Source organism: Gobius niger, assembly GCF_951799975.1.
Source record: "Gobius niger genome assembly, chromosome: 1".
NCBI lineage: Eukaryota > Metazoa > Chordata > Actinopteri > Gobiiformes > Gobiidae > Gobius > Gobius niger.
Genome location: NC_136852.1, coordinates 730,278 through 740,873, shown reverse-complemented (window position 1 = coordinate 740,873; position 10,596 = coordinate 730,278). Strand labels below are relative to the sequence as shown.

General features: G+C 48.8%; 1 protein-coding gene across 1 annotated transcript; it reads right to left on the bottom strand.

Annotated features, from left to right (window-relative positions):
- Nucleotides 1-4,296: 4,296 nt before the first annotated feature.
- Nucleotides 4,297-8,988, bottom strand: LOC306978043 (uncharacterized protein; the record flags this gene model as incomplete). The annotated part of the gene is made up of 6 exons (XM_079576502.1): nt 4,297-4,550; nt 4,610-4,826; nt 7,106-8,064; nt 8,318-8,398; nt 8,517-8,597; nt 8,694-8,988. 6 exons carry the CDS (start codon nt 8,986-8,988, stop codon nt 4,297-4,299), a joined length of 1,887 nt encoding a protein of 628 aa, XP_079432628.1.
- Between the last annotated feature and the right edge of the window lie 1,608 nt (nt 8,989-10,596).

Genomic DNA, 10,596 nt, shown 5'->3' with positions numbered 1-10,596 from the left:
TGAGAGCCCGCCCCACAGCCTGAGAGCCCGCCCCACAGCCTGAGACCCCGCCCCACAGCCTGAGACCCCGCCCCCACAGCCTGAGACCCTGCCCCCACAGCCTGAGACTCCTCCCCCACAGCCTGAGACCCCGCCCCACAGCCTGAGACTCCTCCCCACAGCCTGAGACTCCTCCCCCACAGCCTGAGACTCCTCCCCCACAGCCTGAGACCCCGCCCCACAGCCTGAGACCCCGCCCCCACAGCCTGAGATCCCGCCCCCACAGCCTGACCCCGCTTCAGAGACGAGACTACAGTCCGAGTAGCGAACAGCAGGTGGCGCTGTGCAGAGCAGCTGTGTGTAGTTCATATTCACTCGTGTCTGTTTTAAATGTGTAAAATAATAAACTGCTTCTCATGAAACAAACTCATTCGTTTATTATTCATTCGTTCATCAGGACCATGTGATCAGACAGAAACAGAAAGAAACGCTGAATGTTTAATAACAGGAGGATTTACATCACGGAGTCAAACCTGTGACTGAAACAGAATCAAACAGAGACATTATTTCACCTTTTATTATCGCTCCTTCCTCTGTTCTTTCACCCTCTCCTTAGCCGCTCCTTCCTCTGTTCTTTCACCCTCTCCTCAGCTGCTCCTTCCTCTGTTCTTTCACCCTCTCCTCAGCTGCTCCTTCCTCTGTTCTTTCACCCTCTCCTCAGCTTCTCCTTCCTCTGTTCTTTCACTCTCTCCTCAGCTTCTCCTTCCTCTGTTCTTTCACCCTCTCCTCAGCTTCTCCTTCCTCTGTTCTTTCACCCTCTCCTCCAAATTTGGCCCGCCGAAACAATTCTGCTGGCCCACCACAGAGTGACCTACTTTTGCTCTGCATGTGGTAAAAACTATCTCTCTTCCATTCATTCTCAATGATAAATATGGATGCAGTACACTTTTTGACCACCAGCGTCAAATTGGGGGCGCTGTTTCTCTCCTTTCACAGAGTTAAAGGAATAGGCCACCGTTTTTACATACTGAGATATGTTCTTACCTAACCTGAGCCGAGTTAATATATCCCCGTCTGGTCTTTGTCCGTGCGCTCACACATACGCAGCCTCTCCCACATGTCACATAGCTCCAAAAAAGCTCACGATAGAAGCTACCAAGCTCTTCCACGTGTTCCCTATTTAAATAAAGTTACGTGAAGTGTTTTCATGCCAAGTATATTTACACAGAAATGTAACATGTGGATTTTATAAGCAGATAAAAAGGGGGACTATATTGTGAGGCGTAATGATACAGGAGCACAGCGTCCGCGCAGTAACTCTCTGCTTATGAAATCCACATGCTACATTTCTGTGTAAATATACTTCGCATGAAAACACTTCACGTAACTTTATTTAAATAGGGAACACGTGGAAGAGCTTGGTAGCTTCTATCGTGAGCTTTTTTGGAGCTATGTGACATGTGGGAGAGGCTGCGTATGTGTGAGCGCACGGACAAAGACCAGACGGGGATATAGTAACTCGACTAAGGTTAGGTAAGAGCATATCTCAGTATGTAAAAACGGTGGCCTGTTCCTTTAAGCATGTGGTAAAAACTAACTCTCTTCCATTCATTCTCAGTGGTAAATATGGATGCAGTTCACTTTTTGACCACCAGCGTCAAATTGGGGGCGCTGTTTCTCTCCTTTCACAGAGTTAAGGAAACACTGTTGTGTCTTGGTGTTTATCAATCACAGAGTGTTGTAGCAGCAACTTTCACAGTTTTCCAACTTTTATTGCAAAGGTTCTTGACGTCGACAACAGAATATGTTAAAACGGACTTATAAAAGAACTGATGCTGAACTGACACTTTCAAAATAATCTAATGTGGCATTTTCTCTGAGTGAACGAATGAGGTAAAGTTACTGTAGGTGCTGCAGATACAGATGTTTTTCTTTTTATATATAAGTATATGTATTTTGCACTATATTGCTACAATGGTTGATTTTGTTTTACTAAAACTAGGTGTTTGCCATAGTTACCATATAGCATGTTATTTGCATGGATAGAATGAAATGCAAATGTGGGCCATTGAGAAAATACTATTATTATTGCAGTAATATGTGTTCCCTTTGCTCTTTTGAGGACGTTTACGACGAGTTCTGAGGTAAATCTCACTTGAAATAAGAAAGTAAAACTGCCAATGAGATAAGTCGCATGTTCTTACTCCAAAGAAAGTTACTTGAAATAAGGACAAAACGTATCGAAACGAGTCAGAAACGTCTCAAAGCAAAGTAAAATAATCTGGATCAAAAGCCCAACTATATCTTTCCTCGTCAAATTGAGACTTGTTTACCTCTAACCGCCCGCCTTCACACTAACGAGTAGCCTGATAAACCACACCTGGCCACGCACGGTAGACACGTTGTTGATTGGCGGCTAAGGCCGAGCCGAACCAATCACGACCGTCCCAGAGAAATGAGAAGGTGACGTCACTCGCTGCACCTCTGTGTTTAGTTCAATTAACGTTAACATCGGCCAAAACTAATCATTGGATGAAGTAGTCGAGGATTTAGCCTCTGCGTTCTCCGCGTGAGTTTATATTCACTTCATATAATTGGACACAGCTGTCGTCACGTCCGCTAATCGCTAATTGTCTTGTTGCACGGTGTGGCTATGCTAGCTCCTCTGACCTGAAGGTGTGAGCGCCTGGACTTCCTGTCTGTTTTCTTTTCCTGGAATAAAAATCATGTTTTCTAAAGATTATGTTGTGGGCGGTGAGTTCCCGGTCGACGATCATTTACTGTGTTCAAATCATGAAGTTCAGATCAGAGACGCCTGTGATCATGAAGGATTGAGAGTTTGTCTTGAAGATAAAGGCTAACATGCTATGAAAATATATATAAAGGCACTATTTCAAGTTGTGTAATGCATTAACCCCTTAACTCCCACCTGAACCGAGCACATTTTCTCGACGAAAACAATGATGGAAATGTGGCAAAAATGTCACAAAAATGTCACAAAAATGTCACAAGAAATTGACAAAAAATGGCAAAAATGTGACAAAAAAAATTACGAAAAAGTGAAAAAAAATAAAAAATAAATGTGATCAAAAAATGACAAAAAAGTGACAAAAATCTGACAAAATGTGACAAAAATGTGAAAAAAAAGTGAAAAAAACAAACAAACAAAATGTGATCAAAAAGTGACAAAAATGATGGAAAAAAAATCTGACGTGAGGAAAAAAGATCCTCTCGGTTCAGGCGGGAGTTAAGAGGTTAAATTAGCTTCAAGACAAACTCCCTGATCCTCACAAACATAAACGTCTCCTCTATGGAAATATTTCTACCAGGAACTCACTGGTCTGAGCTCATCTTAATGGAAATGAACACGAACAGGAAGTACTAGCGCCCACAGCTTCAGCTCAGAGGAACTAGCGTAGCCACATTGTGCAACAAACCTATTGGTTTATTTCACTGACAATCTGTGCGCGTTAGGCCCTGCCCCTTCAAACTGCTCCAATTTGCTCCGTGACCAGACTAACTCCCTGCGTGGAATGGACAGGGAAGAGTCTGGCAGAGCCAGGCAACTTAACGAGTGCATTTTCCCCAGTTCGGCTTTTTATTTTTTATTTTTTGATCGGCATCATCAGCAAAAGGAGCGGGAAAGACGGTCGTAGAAACAGAAGCAAAATCATTAACCTCTGACCCCCCGCCTGAACCATTCTGTCCTCTCTGGCCATTATATAGGTCTGTGTAACACCTCATTTGAAAGCTAAGACCCACAAAACTGATCTTTTTCCTCGCGTTGTTGCTGTGTTGTGTCACCTTTTATGTTATTTTTTTTATTTCGTGACATTTTTGTTGAGTTTTTGTCACATTTTGTTGATTATTTGTTGCCTTAAAAAAAATCTTTATTTTATTTATTCCTTTTTATTATTATTAAAAAAAAAAAAACTATGGACGACATTTTCTTTGGACAATAAAAGCAAGTGCTCCAGAGCTGATGAGCTTTTGCGCTGACGTTAAACTCTTAATATTTGAATTGGATTTTTTGCTTCCGGAGCAACAAGACCGCGAGGGGCGGGACTGTGGAGCTCTGTTTAGAATGTGAGGGGAGGAGCCAGTTATTCCTATTAACTGCTCTTGTTTTGAATGTTTTTAATGTGTCCATTGTACAGTGTCCTTGGGTGTTCTGAAAGGCGCTTTTAAATAAAATATATTATTATTATTAATGTTATTATTGTTATTAACTAACTCTTTCAAGTCGTATAAAAGAAAATCCATAATGATCATTAATATGACCGACTGGTCCAGGATCTCCCGCCACAAAACCACAGGTCATACCGGCCTGTAGAACGCCGTGATGACCTGGCCCCGCCCCCGTCCCGGATCCTGACCTGGCCCCGCCCCCGTCCCGGATCCTGACCTGGCCCCGCCCCCGTCCCGGATCCTGACCTGGCCCCGCCCCGTCCCGGATCCTGACCTGGCCCCGCCCCCGTCCCGGATCCTGACCTGGCCCCGCCCCGTCCCGGATCCTGACCTGGCCCCGCCCCCGTCCCGGATCCTGGCCCCGCCCCCGTACAGGTGCTGTACTTTCACACACATCATGTCTGAAGTGATTTAATCTCTGCAACACGATCGCCTCCGGAACAATCCCTGTCCCACTTCACAGCGGAGACGCCCGTGCGCCGGAGCACGGCCTGGCGTGAGAAGCGGCCCGTGGGGAGCGGGACAAAGGCGGGCGCGGTCACCGGGCGCGGCCGGTCGGAGACGGAGCGATTACCGGGCAGTGTCAGGGCGTCGTCACGGAGACAAAGGATGAACCAGTTCACGCCGCGCGGATGAGTTACGCTTTTATCTGTCGGAAACTTTAGAAACGATGGCGGGAGGCGCGGGGACGGAGGCAACACCGGGACGAAACTTTAACATCTCAGTTTGAGGCAGGGCTGGACTGGCAGAAAAAATCATCCCAGGACTTTTGTTTTAAAGGAACAGGCCAGCGTTTTTCCACACTGAGATATGTTCTTACCTGAGCTGTGACGAGTTCTTTAGGACCTGTCTGATCTTCAGTCACGTAAACACAGCGCAGACGGCGTTAGCATTTAGCCTCTCCCTCTCTCCTCTATAGCTCCAAAACAGGTCAAGATAGAAGCTACCAAGCTCTTCCACGTTTCCCCTATTTAAATATGGTTACGTGAAGTGTTCCACTACAAAGTATAATTACACACAATTAAACAATGTGGATTTTATAAGCGGATAAAAGGGGGGACTATATTGTAAGGCGTAATAATACCAGGAGTAGTTCGAAATCCACGCAGTAATCTTCACTTTACTGTGCTGTGTTTACGTGACTGAAGGCACGGGGGAAGATCAGACAGGTCCTAAAGAACTCGTCACAGCTCAGGTAAGAACATATCTCAGTATGGAAAAACGGTGGCCTGTTCCATTAAAGAAAATGGACTAAACTCACAGGCCGGTTCTGTGTTCATGCTAACATGCTAGCAGTAATGCTAGTTTAAGGCTAACGTTAGCATCATTCCACTGGACCATGGACAGTATCAGAACAAACAGGTCCTGAGTTTAACTCCAGACCTGCTTCTGCTGCTCGGCCTCATGAACATTTAAACCTGTGAGAGTCACAGGTTTGATAAAATAAGGAATCCGGAATTATCAATAAAAACTAGTCTTAATTTAAGTTTAAATTCCATTTTTATTATTGTTCAGGTTCAAATGGCTGAAAGGCCTGGAGTCTCCCCATTGGCTGGATTCCCACATACACACTAATGCAAACAGGCCAATTTTTTCTCAAAACCCACGAGTTGCAGAAGCTGAACCTGCACAAAGTCTTCACAAAGTCTTCACGGAGCCAGATTAAAGTTTGGTTCATTTTATTGACATGTTACAAAGACCTTTTCAAAGGGATTTTCTTGTTTAGAATAAAAAGAAGCTTTTTGTTTGTGTGGAAGAATCTGTGAAAATTACAATTTGTCAAAAGTCAAAAGTTCATAAATCAGACCAGGGATGAGTTCATAAACATCCCTGTCAGATCTGAAGACTGTGGGAGCAGATGTTGTTGGAGGCCGGTTCTGTGTAGATGCTAACATGCTAACAGTAATGCTAGTTTAAGGCTAACGTTAGCATCATTCCACTGGACAATGGACAGTGTCAGAACAAACAGGTCCTGAGTTTGACTCCAGACCTGCTTCTCCTGCTCGGCCTCATGAACATTTAAACCTGGGAAAGTCTGATCACGTTTGATAAAATAAGGAATCCGGAATTATCAATAAAAACTAGTCTTAATTTAAGTTTAAATTCCATTTTTATTATTGTTCAGGTTCAGGGACAAAGAGCTGACGAGGAAAAACAGCGAGAAATAAAATGAAATGGAATCTTTTACAAAAGAGGAACCTCCGACTTCAGAGGAAAAGAGGCTAAACCTAAATCTGAAAACATTTGGCAGCAACAAACAAACGAGCTAATCAATAATTATGATTCAATATATTAACTTTGTGACTATGTGGTTTTTCCCACAGACACAGATGGAGTTTCCTCTAAAGGCGGCGCCTCGTTCTTCTTCTCCTAAATCTGACAAAGTGCAAACCACGCGGCGGTGAGGCTAAGCTACACAGTCCAGTGAGGCTAAGCTACACAGTCCAGTGAGGCTAAGCTACACAGTCCAGTGAGGCTAAGCTACACAGTCCAGTGAGGCTAAGCTACACAGTCCAGTGAGGCTAAGCTACACAGTCCAGAGAGGCTAAGCTACACAGTCCAGAGAGGCTAAGCTACACAGTCCAGTGAGGCTAAGCTACACAGTCCAGTGAGGCTAAGCTACACAGTCCAGTGAGGCTAAGCTACACAGTCCAGAGAGGCTAAGCTACACAGTCCAGAGAGGCTAAGCTACACAGTCCAGTGAGGCTAAGCTACACAGTCCAGTGAGGCTAAGCTACACAGTCCAGAGAGGCTAAGCTACACAGTCCAGTGAGGCTAAGCTACACAGTCCAGTGAGGCTAAGCTACACAGTCCAGTGAGGCTAAGCTACACAGTCCAGTGAGGCTAAGCTACACAGTCCAGTGAGGCTAAGCTAACGCTAAGGTGAGCTAACCAGTAGAACCTAAGGAAAAGCGACGTTTCCGAATTCTCCGTTTACCCATTTCTCTGGGATTTCGGTCGGGGTGGGGGGGGTGGGGTCCCCCCAGGGGGAGCCGATGGGGATTTCGCCTCCCGGGGTCAGGCCGTTCCCGTCGCCGCGGCCGGCGGGGATGCCCAGGTCGGGCATCAGGCCCTCGCAGCGGTCGGGGTACAGCAGGTACCCGGAGAACAGCGAGGACGCCTCTGAGCTGCTGTAGACGCCGTTGGACGCCTCGTCCCGGGCCTGCAGCCACACGCCGTCGCCCTCCCCCAGGTGCAGCACCACCGTCTGCGCCACCGTGCTCAGAGAGGTGGTTCCCGTGGCGACCAGCACGACGTCGAAGTTGTGGATGAGCCCGACGACGACGGGGCGCTCGAACACGGTGAGGCTGAAGCTCAGCACGTAGGAGCCGTTGACGGGGGCCACGTAGATGCCCATGGACGGGATGAAGTTGTTGTGCATGTTGTAGTAGACGGTGGAGAAGGCCACGGGGGCCGTGGGGCTGGGGAAGCTCTGGGACAGCCCGGCGGAGAACGCAGACTTGATCATGGGCATGCAGGGCCCCGGCATGCCCGGCAGACCCGGCATCCCCTCGTCTCCCTTCACTCCCTCGGGCCCCTCGTCTCCTTTAGGGCCCGGCTCGCCCGCCACGCCCGGCTCTCCCACGTCGCCCTTCTCTCCAGGGGCCCCGTCCGCTCCGTCGGTGCAGGGGCAGTCTCCCTCAGGCCCCTGGTCGCCCTTCACCCCCGGGACCCCGTCAGTGCCCGGGACGCCCGGCTCTCCGCCCACTCCCGGGGCCCCCTTCTGGCCCTTAGGTCCGTCTGCCCCGAGGCTGCCCCTGATCCCCGCTGGGCCGGGGGGGCCGGGGACACCGGGCGGCCCCTGACTGGCCTCACAGGCGTCAGGACACAAGCCGTCATCTCCTTTGGGCCCCTGGTCTCCAGGTGGGCCCTCCAGGCCGCCGTCGCCCTTCTCCCCTGCGGACAGAGCGTGTTCAGTCAGGGGCCCCTCAGTGTGAGGCCCCTCAGTGTGAGGCCCCTCATGTGCAGAGGCCCCACAGTGTGAGGCCCCTCATGTGCAGAGGCCCCACAGTGTGAGGCCCCTCATGTGCAGAGGCCCCTCAGTGTGAGGCCCCTCATGTGCAGAGGCCCCTCATGTGCAGAGGCCCCACAGTGTGAGGCCCCTCATGTGCAGAGGCCCCTCATGTGCAGATATCAGGAGGAGTTTTACCTTTGAAGCCGAGGCCTCCTTTAGGGCCCATCAGCCCCTGCAGCCCCACGGCCCCCTTCACTCCGTCATCGCCCTTTTGCCCTGCGTCACATGGTCACACGTTAGTCACATGACCACACGTTAGTCACATGGTCACACGTTAGTCACATGACCACACGTTAGTAGTCACATGGTCAGTCAAACATAAAAGGCGGTTTACCTTTGATCCCGGGACGCCCCACAAAGCCGGGGGCCCCTCTGGAGCCCGCGGAGCCTCTGGGGCCTGGACTCCCGGGGCGACCTGTGAACACAGAGTTCTACATCAGTCCCAGTGTACAGCGCCCTCTAGTGGGACAGTGTTCTCTCATGCCCCCCTGTATCCCGGGCGGGGCGGTACCTGTCAGGCCGCGGTCGCCCCGCTCGCCCTTGGGCCCCTTGGTGCCCTGGCAGTGGGAGCAGATGCAGCCCCAGGGGATCTCACTAGGGGGCATCGGCACGGTGCTCAGGAGCATCATCTGGCAGTACCCGTCCATGGCACCGTCGGGCACGAAGGTGGAGTTCCCGTCCAGGAGGGTGGGGTCAGGGAAGGGCTCGGGGAAACCGTCGCCCACATTAATGTCCCTCCCCATTTCGGTCGCCGCCACCAGGGGGAGCAGCAGCAGCAGCGCACACACCGCCCAGGACTTCTTCATGGTCTGCGGACAGAGAGGCGGGACTTAGTTACTTTAGGACTTAGTTACTTTAGGACTCAGTTACTTTAGGACTCAGTTACTTTAGGAATCAGTTACAGGAAGATTAACATTAAAGCCGCAAGCGGCATCGAACGGCCCTCGCGGGCCGTGCCTCCTTTAGCGGCTCTATTTCCATAACCGTACCAAGGGCGGCAGCGCGACCACACTGCACTTTATTGTCCTGATGTGCCGTTAATCTGTCAGGAAACATCAAAACTACATTTTTAGCCTCTCCATGTGAATAATGGCTCCAGCCTGCAGAGGGCGCTAGAGCGCCCATAATCTTTTTAATTTCATAATTAGCATCAGACGGCCCTAACGAGCCGTACTTCCATGACCACTGTCCACAAGCTCCTGACAGGAGGCGCTAACGCGCTGTAATGTTGTATAATGTGAGATTTATGTGTCAGCCCCATTAGAATAACATGGGGGCCCCGGGCGTCACCATGGCAACACCGTACAAAATACGATATGGGTCTCATTGGCTTTTTTGATTGGGACGCCATCAACTATTTTTGTGCCGAATTTCATCCATTTCTGAGAAACTAATTTTTTTCCCATAATGCATTTTCTCTTCTGCACCTGGAGGGGGCGCTATTGTGCCCAATGGCACTTTTTCACATTTGTTGTGTCCAGGGGTGAAAGGTCAATAAAATGTATATTTCCGATTTTTAATCGGAGTTTGTTTGTACGAATGGGAGCATCTCGAGATGAGCTGGAGCGATTTTGAGCTCATTTGGTCAAACGCCCAAGACTTTTCCAGACTTCCTGTCAAAATGGCGGACTTCCGGTTTGTCAGGGGGCGTGGCCACAATAATATTTTATGTTTGTCGTCACATGACAAATGTCTGTACCGAATCTCGTCGCTCTACGACAAAGTTGACGTTGGCCCCGCCTCCATAGCGGCAATGTATTTTCACTTTTGTAGGTGGCGCTGTCGCGCCAATTTTTTTTTCCCAATTTAAAACACACATTTAAATTAATTTTTCACCGGACCTGAATTTTGGGCAAAGTTTGGTGAGTTTTCAACAATGTTCAGGGGGTCAAATTCCAGCTCAAAGAGCAGAAGAAGAAAGAAGAAAGAAAAATAATATTTTCTGCAAAAACAATACCACATAACAACATATACATTTTTGGAAAGCTCTCAGCGACCCGCACGCAGGCGTGAGGGTCGTCCACCTCCGTATGACAGTCGACATATGTAACCCCATAAGTAATAACGGCATAATTACACAAAATTGTCCTGTTGTTTACTTGATTTTGTCCAGACCTGGCGTCTGTTTACTGCACTGTGCAGACCTGGTCCTCCAGCCACTTCTTCTATGTTTTTGTTTCTTCTTCGTTGACTTTTGAGATGCCCCTGTATATATGCGGGGTTTGACCCTTGACCCCTAGCCTGATAAACCACACCCACCTTCTTTCTGCACGAAAGAAGGTGGGTCTGGCCACGCACGGTAGACAAGTTGTTGATTGGCGGCTAAGGCCGAACCAATCACGACCGTCACAGGGAAATGAGAAGGTTACGTCACTCGCTGCACCTCTGTGTTTTTAGTTCAATTAACGTTAACA